Raw genomic sequence first — 23,077 nt, 5'->3', positions numbered from 1 at the left:
TGGCCTGCGTGCCCTGGAAGCCAGGAGCACCTGTCAGCGGGGTCAACTTGGAATGTCTGCTGACACTGTCAAGTGTTCTCTGGAGCAAAATCACCATCTCTTCTACTCCAGTTAAAAATGACAAATCTGGAAGCATCTTTATCCAGGCTGAACGACTTTGTGTGTAAGGATGTGTATCTCCAGCAAAACAAAAACAAAAACAAAATTTGTTTCCAGCAGGAGGCGCTCTCTCTTACTCCGCACCACCCTCCCCCGCCCCCGCCCCCAGTGGCCCTTGATCGCTGGAGATCCATTTAGTTAGTGGTGCTTATTATAAATGTCACTTCAGATACCCAGGACTGAGACCCAACCAGAAAACAGTATTTTATTCTATTTCTGCAGGTCCCCCCCATTTTGGTAACTGGGGATTGAACTCAGGACTGTGCACTTGCGAGGCAGGTGCTCATGCCGCAGAGCTAAATCCCCAATTTCTGCAGTTTTAATGCATGGTAGTCATTACTTGTAGACAAACTGAGAATCAGCCTGTGAATATAACTTGTTTCTCATTCTTAGAAATAAAGTTGTTGATAGCAATGGGTCTGAATATGACAGCCACCTAGAAACTATTTATAGGTAGTCCCAGGTGTTGAAAGACTCCACAGGACTTATTTCCCCCATCCCCCTGTATTTGAAAGGATCAAGAAGCTCAATCCAGTAATTCATAGCCCTGCCTGTCAGACCAGACCCCTAGGTTATGGTCCCTGCCGTGTCAGCCTTCTCACTCAAGACCTGGAGCTGGAAAACAGAGCACCTCGAGGCCATTCCAGGCATTCCTTCCCACAACAGAGCTTGGTGTGAGAGTCCTCCCAGGGAGGCGGGGAGCAGGGAGGGACAGATGGACGGGCGAAGAGGAAGGTGTGGGGATTTAGGTCCCCACAAGAGTATATTTGAAATAAAATAAATATGTATGGTATGGGAAATATTTATGGTCTAGCCTTTTTACTTGCTATAGTTTTATATTATAAAAATACTATAGTGTTATAGTATTGTAAATATTATATAAACATAAATATAAATTATAAAGGTATCAATATATGAAATTATGAATATTATATAAAGATTATTATGAAAGTACTTCTGGTTATTCTACAACTTGAACTGTTTCTGAATATATAGATATTTAAAAAGATGAAACAAGTAAAAGTTCATTTTACTTTAGTATTCTGTTCATCTATGAAATGGCACCAGGCTGGGCACACACCTGTAATCCTAGCACCTAGGCGGCTGAGGCAGGGAGATTGCTGTGAGCTTGAGGCCAGCCGGAGCTCCATAGTGAGCTCAAGGCCAGCCTGAACTACACAGTGAGACCCTGTCACAAGAAAAAGAGTCACCTGATATTAAATGGCTTGTCAACTAATTTTCTTTTTAAGTAGTAGATTCAAAACTGTAGTCCATTTTACTTCTAATGGGATTAACATCAAGGAAAAACCACTCATGCAGAGTCTAAAATAAACATCAGAACAATGCAGCAATTATGGGTCATTCAGTTAATACATTGAAGTGACTCTTGGTTGCTCAAAAATAGTGTTTTTTTCAGTGAAGTAAAAAGGTGATTTTGTGCCATATTGAATGATTTTGGTGTGAGTAAAACTGTGGCTGATTATTGTTGCTTTGCAGCGCTTCCCGTTTTGTTGCTTAGGAATGCCAAAGAAAGGGTCAAATCCTGGTACAATGAGGGCTTTCTTGCTGGTAATCAGCAGCATTTGGTTGGCTTGCGACTGGGACTGCTTTGTCCCTGAAGTTTTATTTCTATTGACTTTCTGTTCTATAGAACTCAAACATTTTCCTTTGCACGCCTGACCGTGGAAATGCTAACAGTTGGGAGAGAGCTGAAGGTGGCTACACTCTCTCCGCGGACCCTGAGAGCTGGCGAGGAGAGCGTTGTCCTCCGTACTCAGTCCGGGTCCAGGCAAGGTCCGGCTCATGTGGCTTCATCTTCTGTGTCACAGCAGAGATGCACCTTGTAGCAGCCTCAGAGCTGACATAAGGATTCAGAGCCCTGAAGTGTGCAGGAAAGAGGAAAGTGTCTTTCCTTGAGTCTTTTTCATACGAGCACTATATATATATATATATCTCCCATCTTTAAGAAGACTCTTGGCTCCCGCTCAGCACTCACCTACTTGCTTTACTTTCTTTTCAACCAGTTATGTAGAATTGTCCTTAATCACTATTGCCATTTACTTTCTTCATTCTTTAAACCCATTGAAAACAGTCCTTTATCTTCACCAACCTCCTGGAAATACTTTTGTCAGTGCCACAAAGGGCTGCCATTCTGCTAAAAATAATTTTCTAGCTTTTTTTTTTTTTTTTTTTTTGGTGGTGGCTGGGCCTCAAACCCAGGGCTTTATGTATGCTGGCCAGGCACTGTATCACCAGGCCACACACCCACAAGCCCAGCCTTATGGATCTCATTCACATAGAACCTTATCAAGGAGCTAGCGACTCCTTATCTATCCTGATTACCATTTTTACCCTCCTGTATTTTTGTAATTATTTTTATTTTATTTTGTTTTTCTTTTCTTTTCTTTTTCTTTCTTTTTTTTTTTTTTGGATACAGGGTTTCACTATGCAGTTCAGGCTGGCCTTAAACTCTCTTTGTAGCCCAGGCTGTCCTCCAACTCACAGGGATCTTCCTGCCTCAGCCTCTGAGTGCTGGAATTACAGGTGTCTGCCACCTCACCTGGCTTGTAATCATTTTTATGTGCAGCTTTCAAGTATGCTATTCCATCCTTCCTGACAGCAGGGGTTTTATTTCATAGTACCTGGCACATACCTGTGATTGTTTTCAAATGAGGTATTTTTAAAAGCACTGTTGGAATTCCTGTTTCACTTGTGATTTTGCTCTTTATTCTGTTTTTTAAAATATGGAACAGTTCATGAATGTGCATGTCATCCTTGTACAGTGCCATGTTAATTTTCTCTGTATCATTCCAGTTTTAGTATATCTAGGTACTACCTGTTGAGTAGAATTGTAACAGAGAAGAAGGCAGCGTGCTGTAGGATAATAATTGGCTCCTGGCACACTGGCATTTTTACTGGCAAATCTGAGGTGATTTACTGATGAGGTTCCAATTATGTTGGACCAGGATCCCCACGGAGGGTGATTGGAAGGAGCTGCTTTTACCTTGGGGAGAAGCTGGGCTTCCTGTCTATTTGGGTTTATTCTATCTAGGAGAGGCTTTGGAATGGACAGCGGGAGAGAGGGATGTGCCCAAGTGTCATGTGGCCCCAAATGCCAGCATATAGCCTCATAAGCCGTCCCATAGGCAACCAGTGCCCCCTGCTAACATAGGTGTTATAAAATCCTTGTTCACCTGCGAAAGGCAGTCTCTTGGCACCGTTCTTTGGAGCATTTAACGCACAATCTAAAAATTTTGTTTCTCATTGACTTCTGTGTTAAAGCTTCTGTGAGACTTTTATTTTTTGATGTTAGAGCTAAAGTCTTTATCACTTTTGCAGTTTTGAATGATAATTTTTGTGTGGGGAGGAGAGGCTGCAGATCCTGAGTCATTGGAGCGATCTCCAGACATGTTTCCTCTTCCTGCTTTTCGTTCTCCTCCTTCTCCTCCTCTTCCTCCTCTTCCCCCTCTTCTCCTCTTCCTCTTCTTCTTTTTGCCTTAATTGAGACAGGGTCTCTTGTTGGTCTTTGAAAGCACCCTTATCTTCTACTATTTTTTTTAAAAACCAGGATCAAACTCACGATCTCGCACTTGCCAGGCAGGCACTTATGCCACTGACCTAAATTCTCAGCCCAAACTCCATATTCTTTTTGACCATTGTGCCAGATTGTGAGAACAAAACATATTTGAAGCCTTCTTGACAAGGTAATGAAGGATAGCGCCTTGTATTTGTATCCTGGTTTAAATGATTTCCATTGTAGGAGGTTACAAGAGCCTTACAACATTTCCCTACATCGTCCTTATTGATTATATAAGAAGAACTAGAGTATGAAACCTTTTTAGTGCTGGTGACTCAACTCAAGGCCTTCACACTGAACTACATCCCCAGCCCTTCTTTATTTGTTATTTTGTGGCAGGATCTCATTAAATTGTCCTAGCAGGGCTGGTAGTTGCCATCCTTCTGCCTCAGCCTCCTAAAGTGCTGGGGTTACAGGTATGCACAGTCATGCCCAGCTTCATGAAAATTTCTTTCTGTAAGCCAAATGATTGACAGAAAGCATTTTAGAAAATCTTCAAGTACCAATCTCGGATGTGTATTTTGGGGCAGCGCTCAATTTGGGGGGAAATAAGAACTTGTTTGGTCAGAGGAAGAGTGTTCTCACGTTTTGTGTCAGATAGACTTCGAAGATCTGGAATCTCACATTTTTTGTCAGGTAGACTTCGAAGATCTGGAACTTGCTTAGCAGGTATTTGACAAGCTTTCTGTTAAAACACAATTCCAAAGGTAGAGTTTCCTTGGCCTTTTGTATATCATTTTCTGTCTTATTGTGCTTTGTCTACACTGGGAGTGCTGCAGGACATTTCAGTCACTGGATGGATTTGTTCCATAGTGGGAGAAGTTAAATTTAAGGTTGCTAAGCAAAACTTAAAAAAAAGAAGTGTTTTAGGCTGTCTCTCAATGAGAGGCTCAAAGGACCTTGACTTTTTGCTTCCTGAATGAATGAACATCTTTAGCAAAGGAAGTAGAATCTGTTCCTAACTCTTTGCTCAGGGTGAACACTTGGGACCTACCCTTTCTGCAAGGGTCCCCAAGAAGGGAAAACCATTTGGAAGCAGATTTCCAAATGTCTCGGTAGTCACTGAAGCCAAAGAGCTCTGTATAATCCCCGCCAGGCATGTGCACCTTAGGTTATCTGTGCACAGGGAAGAGTAGAGGTGTGCAGGGGTCGGGGGCTTCTGCTCCTCCTGTTGACTGAGAGATTCATTATCAGCGGAATGGAGACAAGAAAGCTGTTTGCGCCTCATTCCGAGTGTCAAACCTCTGACCTCTGGCCTCATGGTACTCGCCCTGACGGCATCAAGCTGGCCGGGTTGCTGTTGGAATGAGCAGCGCCAGCAAACGTGCAGTCCTGTGAGGGGACCCTGTCTTAGTTCTTTCGGTTTTGTGGCACTAGCTCTCAAAAAGCAGGGTAGAGAAATCAAGAGCCCCTGCCTGGCACGTTTATCCCCAATCCCTCATATCTCCAATAATCACCTTAAGTGAGGTACCCACAGTCCAAGCCCAAATAAATTGCCCTCCTGACAGGTACCTTATCTGTTGCAAAGAGCTGGGGTTTTCTAAGTCCCCCCCCCCCTCTTGCTTGCTGCTGTTCTTAGAAGGTGAGATAACAGGCTGACTCCAGGAGCTCCCTGGCACATAGAGGGGTGTGGGGGGAGGAAGCACATGCTGGCCTCACCTGGCCTTTTGCACCCAGAATTAGTAAACAGAGTTGTGGGACCCTTTGAAGGTGCTTTGGTGCAGGGTATCGTATCAGTGATGAAAAGTGAGCACTAGCTCACTTTAGACTGTGAAAAAATAAAATCTCAGAAAAAAATTAAACTTTTAATCAGCTACTAAAAAAAAGCCTTCCTTTTTCTGCTGTTTGATCTTCTTTACTTAATCATTCTAAAGTTTCACTTGAACTTAGAAGTGGACGCCCTCAGAGAGGACAGTCTGTTTTTGGTCTCCTTCATTGTTCTTTGGCCCCTTCCGTCCTCTTCCCTCTTTTGTCTTTCCTTCAGAGCAGTGTGCTGGCACTTGTATCACAGGACAGAGAGTAACAAGATGCTGCACTTGGGTGCTTTAGTCTCGGTTGAGGTCTTTGGACAGGATATGGATGGACAGCGTTCTCCTTGAAACTGAGAGGTTGGCAGATTCTGCAGGCTCCTGGGCCTCAGGTGACAAGGCACAGCAGTATTAGTTAGCCCACAAGTATTCTTTTCTCTTCCCTCAGTTGCGTGAAGGGCACTCAGATGGCATCTGTCGCATGCCCTATATGGACCTGCACTTTCTGTGCATCTTCTAGGTCTTTAGCAGGAGTCCCCTTGGCTCAGTGTGGGTGTTTCTGTTGAGCAGAGGATCGATTGATTGTGTGTGACTCCAGAAGGTCAAGACTTAAAGACAGTTCATTCACAAGAGTCCTTCTGCCTGGAGATGGAAAGATTTAGGCCTATCCCTCCCTTACTGTACAGAAATGGAAAAGATCATTTGGAGCCTAATAGTTTTTAAAGTTTTGATTTGTTAACATGGAACAGGTTTAATGTAGTTTTAGCACAGAATTTTGTGCAGTTTCTGCTTGAAAGACTGTGGAACTGTCCAAAGAACAATCTTAAAATATGCATAAAATCATAAATTGGGTTCTTAAATGCAGGATTAGCATCAGCGTGTAGCGTGTTATTTGTCCTTTGAAGTTTTAACTAAGGCATAGCTTTTCCTTGCTTAAAAAGAAATTTGAAGATAATCAGAAACTTATTAAGAAAACAATCTTTAATGAGAAAAATAGACCAAGGAAGTTATTATATTCATGGGAAGGAGGGCATTCAAAGACCATAAAAAGCATGCACTTAAAATATTTGATTAGTTAATTAATATTTGTAGGTTTTTTTGAGAAGGGGTCTTGCTATGTGATTCGGGATGGCTTTGAACTCACTATATAGCCCAGATTAGCTTTGAAATCATGAATCCTTCTGCTTTAGCCTCACATATGCTGGGAATACAGCATGTACAACCACGCCAGACTGGAAAGTCTTAAAGTTTGTTTGCTATTCTCATTCTGTTTTTTTTCTATTTTTAAATAAATAGATTATCCAGTATGTGAGCAGCTTACTTGTGCCAATGGAGCCTGCTACAACACAAGCCAGAAGTGTGATTCAAAAATGGATTGCAGGGACTCCTCTGATGAAGTCAACTGCAGTAAGTTCTGTGTGCGGGGGAGCAGTGATGTGTGAAGCCAGTTGATACTGATGTGAGAGAGCACATTCTATGCATCTCTCCCCAAGTGAGTGTTCAGTGAATTCACGTTGATAGTTTGAAGTCAATTACCAATTGGAGTATTTATACCACAGACATTGGTGGATGCTGCAAATTAGGAGCCTTTTGCTCCTAGAGAGCTGATTGCTAATATATTCACTGGCACACTGTGGTCTAATCAGAGTTGCTTCTTAAACTTGAGAGAAGTGGCTATCATAGACTTAATTCTCTTTTTTTGCTTCCTAATTTTGTGTTCTAGCTGAGACATGCATGCACGATGAATTTCAGTGTGGCACTGGAGAATGTGTCCCTCGAGGCTATCTCTGTGACCATGACCAAGATTGTAACGACGGCAGTGATGAACATAATTGCAGTACGGTGATTTCCTTCTACTGGGTTACGTGGTTGGGAATACTTGGTTGTTTTGTTTTCCCTCTACTTTTTTCAGGGAAAAGAGTCACTATATTTGATGGAGATGGAGCTCAAAAGATCCGGTTGGGGATGTGGCCGTATTTTAGGATCCAGGCTCCTTTATTTTGCAAGGGTCTATGTAGAACTGAAGTGTTGCTGATGGCCAGTTTGCATTCTTTCTTGGGTTCTGTATTGTATCACAGAACTCTGAAATTACCCCTACTGCAGGAATGGCTCTGATGATTCTCATAGTGAGATGAGAGACAAGACTGAAAGGGAAAGGGATTTCCTACTGGCAACAGTGCTGCCTTCTTCTTTACATTACAATTGGAGGGTCAGGAAAGCTCTGATGCCCAGCATGGAATGAATCATTTTCTTTTCACCTATTTTGACTGGTTGGCACCCACGCCTCTTGGGGTTGTTGAATATTTCCAGTATCACATTTTCTATGAACTCTGCCTGATTTCTTTTATGATACCCGAGCTTATTTCAGGGATTGTATTAAAAACAATGTGACCTCATGGAATGGGTGCCTCATTCGATTACAGTGCTTGTGGCAAAATAGGAGGGTGTTGGTCATTTGTATGTCTCCTGCATCTTAATTAGTTGGCATTAGTTTGTTTTGGATACACTTGGCATCTGAGTTCATTTCCTCCACCCAAAGCTGCTGTCATCCCCTCCCCAACTGTTTTTTGTTTCTTCAGGATACTTAAGGGATTAAATTAGTAGGGAGATTTCAGGCTCCAGGAACTCAGTTTAGGCAGCAAGGTGAGACTTGACTTTTTCTGTCTGTGGAGTACAGCTGCTTCTTTCTTGCAGAATATGAGACCTGCAGTGGGAACCAGTTCACTTGCCCTGGTGGCCAGTGCATTCATCAGAACTGGGTTTGTGATGGACAGGACGACTGTCCAGATTTTGGAGATGAAGACGGATGTGGTAAGGGGGGGGAACAGTTTCAACAAGTTTCTCCTGCTTTCCTCGGTATTAGTGGGGGTTTATGGAGTTGTAAGGGGTTTAATGTGTGGGTTAGGAGATGACTCTACTAGCTTTTCCTTAAGAAGATCGAATTCAAATATTGCATCAGTTATAATCTCCTCCTTCCCACCCTAACGGCAAATTAGATAGATCTTCTCTCCCTCTTCTTTGCACCACTCTGGCTTTCTCCTTTGAAGATTGTCACTTGTACCTGTGTGAATGAAAGTCATAGGCTGGAGAAAGAGAGAAAAATAAGGTAAAATGTGATTTACCTTGGACCTTATCATCTTTTTAAAAATTGTATTTTATTTATTTTTTATTAGTACATGTTTGCAGTACATAATAATTACATTACCCATGGGGATTTGGCCCACGTGCATTCTGCATCTTAACTCTTTTTCATCCCCTTCCTCCTTCCTCCTGCTTCATCTCTTGGTTTTCTCCTGTTTTTCTAAAGTTCTATCTCTCTGTTTACTACTATTTGTCTTTTAATTTACATTTCAATTTTAGACTTTATACTCTTTTACAATAATTTTGAACTGAGATAAAAGTTCAGCTTGTTCTTTAGGCTTTTTCTTTTTTTTTTTTTTTTCAAATTCTGATTTGCAAAGGAGTTGCTGATGTTCACTGGTGAAGGAGAGGCCGTATTTGGAACATGTGGGATGATGCTCTGGGCTGGTAGGGGCTGTTCTACCTGGGGAGATATTTAAAGATGATTTGAGAGCAAATCTGGGTGTGGTGGTATACACATGTAATCTTGTCACTCAGGGAGACTGAGATAGGATTGCAAGTTCAAGTCCAGCCTGGGCCATGCAGCAATTTAGCCAGACTATCTCAAACTAAAAACCACAGTTAGACGTAGCTCAGTGTGGACCTGGGTTCAATCCCTAGAACGGGGAGTGTGGGAAAATCATTTGAGAAGGAGATCGCTAATGATATTTGAGTTTCACCCTGCTGCTTCATTGGTGCTATTTCCAACAGTGTGAAGTTACCAACACCCACACCACCTTTGGCATCTCACATATTATTTAGGATGATGCTTGTTCTAAAAACATTCATTACTTATAGTCTGGTGTTCCAGGGAAGTAGTATTTCTCTATTTGAGTTATGACTTTTTTTTTCACTAAACATTTCACTAAATTAAAAAAACAAAGAAAACCTAACCTCAGGAATCTTGGAGGTACTTTGATGCTCTTCATTCTAAACTTGTGATAAAATAACTGCATCTTCTATTAGGGTTCCATGAATCTGGTTTGTTGCTGATTTAGGCCTGTATTTGTTTCTTATAGTTTGGCTAAGGGCTTCCTCCTCTGGAGAGAGAACAACTTCATTCTATTTTGTTGCTCCTCAATAAAAGCTAGTGGTAGAGTTAGAAACTACTAGTCTGTTTTAAATTGTAGGTCGTTTTGTGGATTTCCATTGTCTGCCTAGCCTATATCTTCGCCATGGAGCTGACTCTACTTACGCTTTTTTCCCTCCGCAGAGAGCAACCAGCGTCATCATTCATGTTACCCAAGAGAGTGGCCTTGCCCGAACTCTGGACAGTGCATCTCCATTTATCAAGTTTGTGATGGGGTCCCAGACTGTCCAAGAGGAGCAGATGAGAACAGTACCAGTAATGAAAGTCATTGTGGTGAGTATGGAGTTTATCTCAGTAGCTTTCAGATAAAAGTGTTTGTGTTTCTATAACAGATTCTCAAATACAGAGCATATCAGTTGGCATTTGCACAACAGATACTCCGAGACCTTGTGGCTTAACTGACAAGTATTTATTATTTCTCACAGTTCTGTAGGCGGGCTGGGTGGCTCTCCTGGCCTTTACCAGGCCATTGGCATGTCAGGATGTTGCTATAAGAGCTTCGGCTAATCCAGGCCTGTATTATGGTGCTGGACCTTAGTGCTGAAACACTTTTAAGCAGTGGTTTATGTCATGGTTGCTCATTCCTTGCTGATCACAGCTGTCACCTTGCCAAGATCAGAAAGAATGGAAGAAGTAGAATTTTTCTCTGATGGGAGGAGCTTAAAAATATGTGGCTTCCCCACCAACAGGGAGGTCTGTTTTAATAACAATTTTAATGACTCTGAAGGTGTTCAGAGGATTTTAATTATTGTTACTGCTTTTCTGTGTTGTTCGGAATCGAATCCAGGGTTTCCTGCCCGGTAGGCAAACATACTACCACTGAGCTGTACCTCTAGAGGTTTCGTTATGGAAAACATAAACCTCCTCTTGAGGTACCAAAAAAAAAAAAAAAAAAAAAAAAAAAAACAAAAAAATCAGTAGCAAATGAAGAAGGATGTCTCATCGCTTTTTTCAGTGTAGTTCTTGAATTTTAGCCAGAGGAACTAGGCAGGGGCAAATCTACCAAAATGAAACTAAAAGATGTAAAGAATTAAAAGACTTTCAGTTCCTGAATTACTGTAAGTTAGTTTTCTAGGATAAACTTGAGTTGGTCACACAGTATTGCTTGATGTCTTATGTAGTCACATTCATTTATGAGAAAACTGCCTGGAGTTATGTATTTTTTTTCATTGTGTCGAGAATATTCCACAATATTTCCCTGCAATCAGCCCATCAACTCTGTGGAGAGCTGATTGTCCTGGAGAGGAATACAATTTATGACCCCAGTCTCTTCACTTGTACACTAATTCAACCAGCAGTGGCCTAAAAGTACTGTGTAACTGTAACCCCAAGAACTACTTTTCCCCCTGATAAATCTTGTAATATTTAAATATGCTGAGGCTTCATGGCATTTCTTTATTTCACTGAGATGGAATTATAATTATTTTTGCATAAGCAGCATTTCTGATGACTTATGTGCAAGACATGTATCAGTAGATAATAACTTTAAAAAATATGGGCTATACTTTTACTGCATAATACTGCAGTCAAGTTTGATGGCAACAGATTTTTCTATGCCTCTACTATGTGCTTACTGAGCTTTTACTCATGGGAAGAGAGGTTATTAGGTAGATTAGTCTTGTCCAGAGATCAGTGTTAATTAACACCTTTCCCTCCGCTCTGTTTAGGTACTAGTTTGTGCTCTGTTTTAAACTGTGAGTTCCAGTGCCATAAGACGCCCTATGGAGGATCGTGTTTTTGTCCTCCAGGTTATGTCATCAACCAGAATGACAGCCGCACCTGTGTTGGTAAGTGGCAGGTGGGAGCTTCCAGTCGTTCATCACAGTGCACTGATGGGTTCCACTGTCTCCACCAGCTGGAACTGGTCACTACCTGATAATACAGGTGGTCTTTTTATGTTTTGTTTTTTTTAAAAGTCTTTGGAAGCAGGGTCGGTACAGCTCTGCTGGCTATTGGAATCTGCAATGCTGCCCTCCATGTGATTGGTAACTAGATAGTCTCTCAAGCCCATCAAGCACTTGTCTCTGTTTGGCCTTTTTTCCAAGACACACAAATGTGCCCTGGACACCTGTGATCCCTGTTTTGGGGATACTGAGGCCAGAGGATTGTGAGTTTGAGACTACCCTGGGCTACATATTGAAGCACTATTTCATAAAGCAAAAGAAACAAACAAATGGACAAGAACAAGTCTCCAGGATCCAGGAAGTACAGTCTTGTCACGTGACAGCACAGTGCACCGCCAGGTTGCTCCTTGGCGACTACATTGATGGCCAGTGCTCATGCTGTGCTGAGTGAGAAGTCCAGTGTTTCTCACGTCTGCTTGGAAATCACATTCAAGATAGCAAATAATTTCTCATAATGTTTTCAGCTAGTGACCGCCCTTGACAGACACCAAACATTTCCCAACCTCATTTCTATCTGAATTATAAAAGAGATTTCTCCCAGTGGAGGTCTTTTGGTTCTGATGCCAGCTTTGTATTGCATTGTGATTAGAATGAAGCCTTCTGTTGGGAGAATTCAGCAGGGACAGTGTCATCAGTGTTCAGTTTCTTAGGGTTTGAGCAGTGACTTTTAAATACTTTGATTTCTATTTGCATCTTTCTGATTTTTGATACATGAACTACAAATATTAACAATGATATCATGAAAGTTCAAAAAACCTTTTTCTTCGTGAAGGGATAAGAATTTGAGAAGCAGTTGGAACTATTTAGTGAAATTCAGTTTGGATCTCTAAAACATAGACAACTCAGAATTTTCCTGAGATTTATATTCTTCAGTAGTCTTTAGGAATTTGAGATTCCTCAAGGCTTTCTGGACAATCCAAACATGACATGCATAAAAAAGTTTTATGAAAGTATTTCTTCAGAAATAACATTGTAAAAATTTAATTTGATGAGCAGTATTGAATTTGTCAGGCCTGCTCGCACATGCCTATTATCTGAGTACTCTGGGAGACTGAGACAGCAGGGTTACAGGCTTAAGTCCTGGCCTGGGTGACTTGGTGAGACTTTGTCTCAAGATAAAAGATATAGAAGGACTAGAGATATAGTTCCCTGTGAAGATAGAGATTCAATCCACAGAACTACCAAAAAACACCCACAGACAACAAAACTGAATTTGCAGAAACCTAATGAAGTTATGCGGTTATATTTCCAGTTGCTGTATTAATAACTACTCACAACCAGGAAAACCTTTTGATACCAGAAATAAACTCTGGTTTACAAATTTAACTTGAGATTCTTGAGAAAGTCTGTCCCTAAGTGTTGCTGACATCTATCATAGTGGGGTTTGTACACGATCATATGCCAGGAAAAACTGGATTTTTCTTGTTTGATGAAGTAGTTACAATTGCAGTTGTCCTTGTGGTGCTTAAAGTAGGTAATTTTAGGGAAGACCACATCTCCAGCTTTGTCCGTGGTCTAAATGCTCCTCTTAAGTAACTGTGTTTGGCTAGATGTGTTATGATCAAGTTGTTCTTTTTGGTCAGCCTGAGAGGTCCTGGAGACTTGATCTTTTTTTTTTTTTTTGATTTGGGGGTTTGAACCCAGGTCCTTCATACACTGAGCTACTTCGTAGCCTTTTTAACTTTTTGATTTTGAGGCAGGATCTCATTAAGTTGCTAAGTTAACCAGGCTGGGCTCAAATTTCCAATCCTCCTGTCTCTTCCACCCAGTATGTTGGGATTATAGGCATATGGCCCCACACCTGGCCCAGAAGTCCTCAGTTCTTAATCATTTCAGATAATTTTGCAAAGGAAACATATACGATCTGCAATTGATCTCAGAAAAGATTTTCTGTTGTGTATTATTATTACTATCATTATTGTTGACTAGGATTCCAAACCTTGTGTGGGAGCGGCTTTGGACTGGGCAGCTGTGCCCTTGTATCCTGGCGTTTCTCTGTGGGCAGCACCCTCTTCCTTGGAGTGGTGCTGTCTAGGGGGATGAGGCCACCCCTTTGTTTTTGGCACATGTCAGGCTCCTTTGTGCCCTTTATGGTCCCCCAGCTGCCTATTGCTTTCCTGCCCTTTGGTGCTTTAGGCACAGTCCTGCTCTCTGAATGGCAGCGGAATTCCAGTAGAAACACCACATTCTCAGAATTACATCAGCGCTTCTTTTTCCTTTCCCAGCATATAACAAGAGGAGCTTGGGCTGAGCTGCTTCACAGTGGACACTTGATAGGCCAGGAAGTCTTTGCAGTAAAGTGACTGCTTTCTGCAGAATTCTTACTTGGGGCTTGTGATGCCCACAGCTGTTCTCAGTCTTTTTTCTCCACTGTGGAGGTCAGCTCACACATTTTCCTCCTTTTCAGTATGTGAGTCTGATGAGCCTTGGCTTGGATTCCAAGTATGCGGGAATTCTTTTGGCCACTTTGTATACAACCTCTTAAGAAATGAAAAGCTGACATAGCTACATCATTCCATGTATAACATTTACATGTGAGCTTCTCATGAGTGATATAGAAAGCTGCAATATTACTAAATTTCATGGTTTACTGATCCGAGTCCATTCATGGCACATTGGAAGTAGTGTGACCCAGTGCGGTTTGCTAGTTTTGAGTTCTGCAGACCTCCTCCCATCTGCCCGCTGCCTTTCTGCGGCTTCACTAGAGACAGCCTCAATTGTAGATAAGCTCAGAAAGCCATATTTGAGGGCCTCCAGAGTGCGAGGCTTCCTGCCACCTGTGAACACCTTTCCTGGGACCTTCCCTCTTTTTTCAAGGATGCATGATTTGTCCCCGAGTTTTGAAGCATTCATATACTCCATATTTCTTTCAAAGAAGAGAAGTCTTTAAATACGTAGCATTCTGTGAACGCTTGCTGAAGCTAAGCTGAACTTTGAGGGGAGCTGTTTCGGTTTGCTTGTTAAGCGTTTCAGTTCAGCGACTGTGTCAGGAGGGCCGTAGCCTTCTGCTGGGCTCCAGGTGTTGGGAAGCCGTGCAGCACTGGTCATCTCAGTGCGGCCTCCAGTGAGTGCCTCCGCAGTAACCGAGAGCAGAATTGAATAATCCTGACACGGAACGTGGCGTCTTTACGCCATTCATGTGCTGCTGGTGGGCCTGACCTGGCCGCTGAAGCTCGGTGCTGTGCTGGAGCAGCTTACCAGCCTCATTGTTTGTGATTGACGGGACATGCTGTTTGTTGACAGAATGACATCGTGGCTCAGAGTTAGGGCAGGGAGGTCACTCACCATGGTGGGGTTTCACACAGCAGATGGATCCAGGGTGTCCAAAAGGGGTCTATGCTCAAAAGGGATTTTTGAATGATTTTCAAAGCAGTATTTGTTGGTAGGCGGGGGCAAAGAATAAAAGGGAAGGAAAAACAGATAAAGCTAATGAGCTGTGGGGTGTGGGAGATGGTGAGGTGGCGGCTCAGTGTTTTACATAGTTTGCATAGTCTTTTCTGTTCTCATGAAAATCCTCAATTCTTCTTTCATTTTCTTATTTTTGCTTTGATTGATGATGGACACTAAATGAAGAACTAAAGGACACAATCTCAGCTGTTAAAAGTGACAGTGATTTAATACAGTCGTTGAAATCTGTGAAGCTTGTGGTGATAGGAAGGACATTTGTGCCCAAGATTCCTGATTATAACTTCACTTTTGTTTTCTTCTGTTGACATTGCAACTCTGGTCCCCAGGGGAACTCCAGACCCTTAGACATACTATAGTCCTATGGGCTTTGCATTCAAAATGAGGTTGTGTGCTGAGTGTGATGGCGATTGCATATAATCCTAGCACCCAGGAGGCTGAGTCCAGAGGATTGCCACAAATGTGAGGCCAGCCTGGGCTACATAGAGAACTCAAAGCCAGCCTTCGCTAAACAGTGAGACCCTATCTTAAAATAAACAAAACAAAAACAACAAAAGATGAGCTTGTGACATTGTGGGAGGTTGGGGTAAATGAATGTCCTGAACTTTCATTCCTACTGAGGTAAATCCCCAGGTGGAGGAGATTCATCCATGGGGGCCTGTCACACTCACATGGCCTTTTACCTGGTGTCCAGATTGGATTGGTTTCCTGTCCTCACCTTGGTTAGTCATAGTTCTTGGCAAAGAAGGATGTGCTGGTTTGAACTGTCACATTGGGCCTAGAAGAAAATGAACCCTTGGCTTGATCCCAGAGCCTGCGTACGCTTTTTTATTTGGAATCATGGGATGGTTTGCCACCTGGAAAGTGTGATGGGACACAATACTCAACTCCAACCTTTGCTGCAAATAAAACCAGGTTCTAAAAATCTGGACAATTCTAGTCTTGAGGGTGTAGTAGTTTCAAAAATGATAATTTTGAGAATTTTGTAAAGCCAGAGGGCAAAAAGAATAGAAAGAAAAAAATTTTCATGTTCTGATCATGACTTTTTGATACAAAATAAAGAGAGATACACAGAGCTTTCCAGATATACCACTGTAGCCCCAGACTGTGGCTTTGTGAGGGCTGGGTATGAGGAGTGTCTGCTTTTATTCTGAGAGAGTTTGCCTGATAGAACTTTCTGCAGACATGCAAATAATTCTATATCTTCACTCTTCAATTGGTAACCAGTACTCAGTGGCTTCCATTTGGAAAGCACAGTTTTAAAGTGAAGTATTTATACCAAAATTCATATATAGGTATTGTAGACTAATGGTAATCAATGAAATACAATGCCACAGGGCCATGAATGCACGCAGGCTGTGCTGTTTCTACAAAGTTATCCTTCATGTAGATAAAAATAACTGATTTTAGTGCTTCGGACCTTTCCCTGGATGCAGATCCAATTGAATATCCTTTTTCATTGTCTGCTGCAGCTTGTACCTGTCTCCAGAGGGCGCTCTTCTGGACAAGGGCATGATTTCTGGTTCAGGATTTTAGTCTGAGGTTCTCCAGAGGTGTCCATGATTATAATCGCGAATGTGCCTTTCTTGTGTGGCAGCTTTTGATGATTGCCAGATATGGGGCATCTGTGACCAGAAGTGTGAAAACCGCATGGGGCATCACCGCTGTGGCTGTGAAGAAGGATACGTGTTGGAGCGTGAGCGGCACTGCAGAGCGAATACCTCCTGTGAGTCCATTCTGTCTCCGAACAGTCAGGGTCTCTGTTCCTTCCCCAGCTGATGGTGGGATCTGAGCCTTTATGCTGGTGGCAAGCTTTTGTCACAGATCAGGGGTGGCTCCTGCCATCTGGAACAATAGGGCAGTGTCACTTGTACTTTATTGAGGACCTATTTGTACCTTAATGATGACCATTATTAATATTTTCCATTGGTTTTTTTTTATTGCCTGTGCTATTATGTCACCACAGTGAATAGTGAGGTCTTAGGCCTACCTTTGACTGATGTGGACATTTCACTTTTCATTAATTTACTTACTACAGATGTGGGTGACAACTACCTATGGATATCATTTTGATATTGTTTATGTAAAATTTAGGGGCATTTCAAAACAGATGAGTGAAATTTAGATTAAAATTTGTGTGAACACCTTCATTTCGGGAGTCAATCTGGTAGTACTGTAGTATTCCAAGGTGTTTTGTCACTGTGGACATCTGGTCTTGATTTTTAACTCCTTTCCTCCCCTCCACTCCCTTCTTACTCTGTTTCTGTGGTGCTGGGGGAGGAACCCAGGCCTTTGTGCATTCTAGGCAGGGGTCTACCACTCGGCCACACCACATCACTAACTGCTTTTGCTGGTATTTCACACTTGATTAAGTGTCTTTGATGCCTTCTGAAACTGTACTGCTCATGTGATCCTTGGATGGTCTGTTTTCTAGCTGTTTTTGCATAGAAATACTTGATTTGTTGTATACTGGCTTGTAAGTAGGGCTAGTTTTTAATAAAGTTTATTTGAATAGGTAATTATACTTTTTAAAAAATTAGATTTTTAAAAACAATCTAGAGCAAAATATTTCTCTTCATCTCTGCTCTCCTCCATCAAGTTTCCACTTCTTTTTCTCTTGGGTAACTGCTGTTTCCCTCCATCCCTTTCTTCCTTTCTTTTCTTTTTTTGTGGTACTGGGGATTAAACCCCAGAGCCTTTGCACGCAGTGACAGCCCAAGTCCTTTTTATGGTTTTTGAGACTTGTCTCAGTAAGTTGCTAAGTTGCCCAAGCTGGGCTTGAACTTGTGATCTTCCTGCCTCAGCTTCTGAGAGTGCTGGGATTTCAGGCATGTGTCACCTGCCTGTCTTAGTATCTGCTTATTTCAATTCTAGAGATTTTAAATGCATAAATAAGAATGCACAGTTATATATGTAGCCTTATTTTTAAAAATATGCTAGTAAACTGCATAGACAATTCTGCATGTTGCTACTGTTTTGAAAGCATTCCACATTGGCCCGTAAAGTTTTTTTTATAGTGGCATGATATTCCACTTTTGCATGCACATAACTTACTAGTTTCCTATTAATGAACTGTTAAATCATTTTTTATCTTTAACTCTTGCAAATAAGACTGTAACAAATAACCTTATTCCTATGTCTTTTTGCATATTTACAAGTATATAGACAGAGCAGGTTTGGGTCTACTATTGCTGTTTTTTGTAAGTAATTTTTAAAACATGTTTTGTGTTTAACACAATCTAAAGTTGCACATGGAGGTAAGATGCCCATGTCGTCAAGGGTTCTTGGAAATACCTTTGATATTCTCTTCATTGTCGTTGGAAGGGCACTGGACCAGCAGTCAGGACGCTTGAATTCTTGCCATATTCTGTTCCTAAATTACTGTGGTTTTTGGATACTGCATTAAGTATTTTTGTTCCTTAGTTTGCTTATCTGTAAGATGGGTAGAATGACTGTTAGCTATCTCTCTCAAGTTTATTTTAGAAGCAAATATGATAACACAAAAGAGTTTGCAGAAAATGTGTTGGAAGTTATTTCACCACTTTGCTCGCTTGAAGGAGTGATAATGCTTTCCTTTTTCACAGTTAATGAAGCCTCTGTTATCTTCTCCAATGGTCGGGATTTGGTAATTGGTGATATTCATGGAAGGAGCTTCCAGATTCTAGTACATTCTCAAAATCGTGGACTGGCCTTGGGTGTGGATTTTCACTATCAGGAGCACAAAGTGTTTTGGACAAGCTTCATGGAAAATAAGGTAAATAGAAATTTCAGGAGTGTGGCTTGGACGCTGAATAGACCCTCCGGCACAAAAAGTGTTGATAGGTTTTCATTTTTAGGGGACTAGAAGGGAAAGTTTCTTTGTTTTCTTACAAAAAAGGCCCTTGAGATAGTTTATGTTAATCAGCACCTTTTCCATGCTATACTATTACATGTGACCTGTTAAACAAAGCAGTCTATTATATGGATTAGCCTTGAGCAACTTTTAATTTTATTCGAAAGGGAGTCCAAAAGCCTAATTAAAAGAAATAGTAGACATTCTTTCAAAACTGGTTAGATATTTGTTAGTAATTTTTGAAACTTGATCATTTAAAATGTAAAATGCACTCTGCTTTCCTGGATGATAAAAATCAGATTTTTACCTGCATCTTCTAAATGGAACTGTAATTGAGGGTTGAGTAACAAATATTGACAGTATTTTGTTTAAGAGCCAAAATTTTATTACACTGTCTTATTTGAAACGTGTGATGGATTTAGTTTCAACTTTGAGTAATACAATGGAGATTTTTAAAACACAAATTTTAGAGACTCCTAAAGAGTTACAGAATTTTATTTATTCCTTTTATATTCTTTATACCATTAATAAAATATTCTAATTTACTTACATGAGAATATGCATAAAATTTCAAAAGACTGAGAATTTGGATTAGTGCTGTGCTGATTTGATGACTAGCAGTGCTGAGAACTAAGACTCAAAATAAATCCTGCCTTTAGTTAGAATTTTGGTAACCACCAAGAATGAGGAATACAGGAAAAAAAAAAGAAAGAAAACAAATTAAATCTTATATTTGTCTCATTTATGCTTTGAAAGAAATATATTTTCATCCAATAACCTTGTGATCTAAATAGTAAGCCTCCAGTGAATTTGTTTTTAAGGTCCAAATGACTAATTTCTACAAAATAGAAATACAGAATATAGTATACAACGCCTTCAGTCATGCTTAATAAGGATCTTGATTTTTTCTTTCAGGTTTTTTCAGTTGACCTTAATAGTTTAAGGATCCAAGAAATTCTCAATGTTTCCATTGAGGCACCAGAGAATATGGCTGTGGACTGGGTTAACAATAAACTTTACATCGTAGAGACCAGGATCAAACGCATAGATATGATGAACTTGGATGGAAGCCACCGGATTACCCTCATAGCTGAGAACTTGGGGCACCCTAGAGGGATTGCTGTGGATCCAACCATTGGGTAAGTGATGCGAGAACATACCATTTCCTGCATTTTTAGAATTTTATCTCTCTTTCTAAAATATTGAATAGCCAATGGATTAATTGACAGTTACTTCTGATTTCTGTTAGCCTCTTCATGGTAGAAACCCAGTTTATTTTATGTCTTTATTTCTAGGAATTTACTAAATATAACCCCATTTGAGGACCTATTGGTGTACCACCTGATATTTTAGGAGGTTGAAGTTTTCATAGTATTTGCTATGTCATTAAATCTCCTAAAATATTACAAAATAAATTGTTACTATGTCTCACCTTTATTAAGGTGCTCGTGCTAACATGAATTAGTTGAGATATCAGTGCTATACCTTATTCTAAGCTGTTCAGTAAGAGCATCTTGCTTCCTTTTTTCAAATTTAGGAGCAAGATTTCCTGGTCTTCACATTTGAGAGTTTTGGGAGACAGTTTTCTCCTACAGTTTCACAGTTGGGCCTTAAGACCCTTTAATCAACATGTTTGTGATTATTCATTTCTACTTCATTAAGTCAGTGCTTTTTGAAAAGGAGAAAAGTACTTTCTGGATTATGTGTTAGATTAGAGGGTTGAAGAGGGAGATATCTTAATAGCTCATTTAAAATAATATTTCTCGTGATTTGGGTGTAAGAGAGTAAAGGAACAGAGGAGAAAGTTAAGGAGAATACACATTTTAGGCTGGTATGTAAGTGCATGTTGTATTTGCTGTTGTTGACGACTCCTGATTTATTTTATTTTACTTTTTATTTTTACCTCGACCCCTTTTTGGATGGTATAGGAATTAAACCCAGGGCCTCATGAGTGCTGACCAAATACACTAGCACTCAGCTGTATCTCTTCTGAGAAAATTTTACTGTCAGACAGTCTTGCTAAGTTGTCCAGACTGGCCATCGCTTTAGTCTTCTTGCATCAGTCTGTCTGAGTGCTATGATTAGGTGCCATCCCCCTATTGCCCTTGGTTAAACACTTTTTGTTTCCATTATTTTATACCCTATAGTTTTGTAGTCAGTGGGAAATTCCATTGATCCAAACACACTATCCCAAAAATATCATTTTTCCAGGTAAACGTGTGAAACCACAAACTCTTTGACGTTTTGCTTTTTTCTCTTGTAGTTACTTATTTTTCTCAGACTGGAGGAGCCTTTCTGGGGAACCTAAGTTGGAAAGGGCTTTCATGGATGGCAGCAACCGGAAGGACCTGGTCAAGACGAAGCTGGGATGGCCTGCTGGAGTCACTCTGGATTTGATGGCCAAGCGTGTCTACTGGGTCGACTCCCGATTTGATTGCATTGAAACTGTGACATATGATGGAATTCAGAGGTAAGAAACATTATTTTTATGGCTTTAAGCTTGGAGGAAAGTAATGTACGTAAAGTGGCGAGACACATCCCAAAGGATCAGGATCAAAGCACCACTTTGTTGGTTTACAATACAGCTTACGTGACCTTGGCATTGGCATTGCTTGAAGTGACCGGCTCTGCACTTCATTACTTTTTTGTGTTCCATAATGGCATTAAACATTACTTACAGTATTAGTCCTTTAATTTCCCCTGCCTAACCCCTTGTTTGGTTGAAGTGTGTTATTTTCATGCACCCTTGATCCATTCATTTTTCTGGGTCCCTTGTGCTTTGTTTCCTAAGACCACTTTACCTTTTAGTTTTCTAAATTTCCTTCCATTAATAAACATTTTAATTATTTATTTAAAATTATCCCATGGGCACCTATAATCCCCGCACTTGGGAGGCTGAGGCAGGAGGATCATTTCGAGTTTGAGGCCAGCTTATGCTACATAGGGATTTTAAGTCCAGCCTGAACTACAATGGCGAGCCCTGTCTCAAAAAGCAAAACAAACAAATAAAAATTATCCCAAAGGAATTAATTGCATTTTTCCCCTGTTCTGATATATTTAGATTTCAAGGAGGAATCTTTTATTCTTTTTCCCTCCCTTCCTTCTTTGCTTGCTTCCTTTGTTTTCTCTGTCTTATCTTCTTCTGTCTCTTTCATGCTGTTTGAATCCAGGGTCCTACGCATACTAGCCATGTGCTCTACCACTGAATTCCATCTCATCTCAGAAGGAATTCTTTATATTTTCAGAGATGCTTAAGTTAGCAGTATTCGAATTTTTAGCATCTTTAACCTTTTCCTTAATCTTTTGAATCTGAATACCCTCTAAATGAGTTGTCAGTGACTTTTCAGTCCTCTCCTTTTGGTATTTTCAAAATCGTGAAAATATGTTCTTCAAATTTTGACCAGGAAAAATTACTCTTTGTTCATTCAGCAAGTGGGCTGGCCAATTTAATTTTTCCAGAAGTCTTGATTTTATTGTTTTCTCAATGGATGTATTATTGTAGATTTGTATTCTATGTATCTCTGTTTTATAATGATGATATCAGTTTGTCACTGGATTATATATTCATAGAACAATTTCTGCCTGGTTAAAAGAAGTGACCGGGTGTAATACTATGACTTCCTGTCACTAAAGCTGGTTGCTATATTATTGAGAACATAAACTAATTTAATGAGAAAGTATTAGTCAACCTAATATAATCATTATGGAGAACCTGCCTAATTGTTTTCTTTTTTGATGCTGGGTTTCAGTATTATACAATCTCAATATTTTTATGCTAAGGTTAAAGCAAAACATAAAAAAAAGATAAAAACCAGTGGAGCCTGGGAAAGAGTTGACTAGTTTGCTCACTGCAAAGGAGCATAGAGAGGTATGAAGTGCAGCCTTTGCCTCCTGCTTTGCCAGGAGGTGGCCTGCAGAGTTCTGGAATTTGCCAAATGAAAAACAGTTCTCTCTCTTGTCATTGTTGAGAGTTTCAAACTCTGCACTCACTTATCACCTGAGGTTTCTTGTTTTTTCCTCTTTTGTGTTTCCCAGCTTTTATATCTTCAGTTCCCTTTTTCACAAGCCTCTTGTGCTTCCTGGTTTTCACTGGCTGCCAAGATTTTTCTTTGAGGTTTTTCTGTTATGCGAAAGGAAAGAAGAGTCTTCCCTCAGGAACAACTGTCTACCTTACTCTGTTGGTGTGTCCAGCAAAATCATTGTTTATATATGTGTAATCATAGCAGGCACTGTTAAACACTT

General features: G+C 40.6%; 1 protein-coding gene and 1 non-coding gene across 5 annotated transcripts in view; one reads left to right on the top strand and one right to left on the bottom strand.

The window, feature by feature from the left end:
* The window catches only part of Lrp2 (LDL receptor related protein 2), a 183,614-nt gene that overhangs the window by 45,633 nt on the left and 114,904 nt on the right, over positions 1–23,077 (top strand). For all 4 annotated transcript variants that reach the window (XM_063259225.1, XM_063259224.1, XM_063259223.1 and 1 more), the window contains exons 5-13: positions 6,781–6,891; positions 7,208–7,321; positions 8,179–8,295; positions 9,818–9,967; positions 11,362–11,481; positions 16,601–16,729; positions 18,588–18,757; positions 19,751–19,974; positions 21,099–21,305. In XM_063259225.1, the coding sequence (XP_063115295.1) occupies positions 6,781–6,891; positions 7,208–7,321; positions 8,179–8,295; positions 9,818–9,967; positions 11,362–11,481; positions 16,601–16,729; positions 18,588–18,757; positions 19,751–19,974; positions 21,099–21,305 (1,342 nt within the window). The remainder of the gene's footprint in view (positions 1–6,780; positions 6,892–7,207; positions 7,322–8,178; positions 8,296–9,817; positions 9,968–11,361; positions 11,482–16,600; positions 16,730–18,587; positions 18,758–19,750; positions 19,975–21,098; positions 21,306–23,077) is intronic.
* On the bottom strand, positions 2,898–2,999 carry LOC111754224 (U6 spliceosomal RNA). Its single transcript, XR_002788929.2, has one exon. It is a non-coding gene; the product is annotated as a U6 spliceosomal RNA (small nuclear RNA).

The sequence above is a fragment of the Cavia porcellus genome, unplaced genomic scaffold, assembly GCF_034190915.1.
Source record: "Cavia porcellus strain 051 isolate PalLab524CR breed Dunkin Hartley unplaced genomic scaffold, mCavPor4.1 scaffold_12, whole genome shotgun sequence".
In the NCBI taxonomy this organism is placed as follows: Eukaryota; Metazoa; Chordata; class Mammalia; order Rodentia; family Caviidae; genus Cavia; species Cavia porcellus.
Note: the sequence above shows the minus strand (reverse complement) of the source record. Positions and strands in the feature narration are given on the sequence as shown.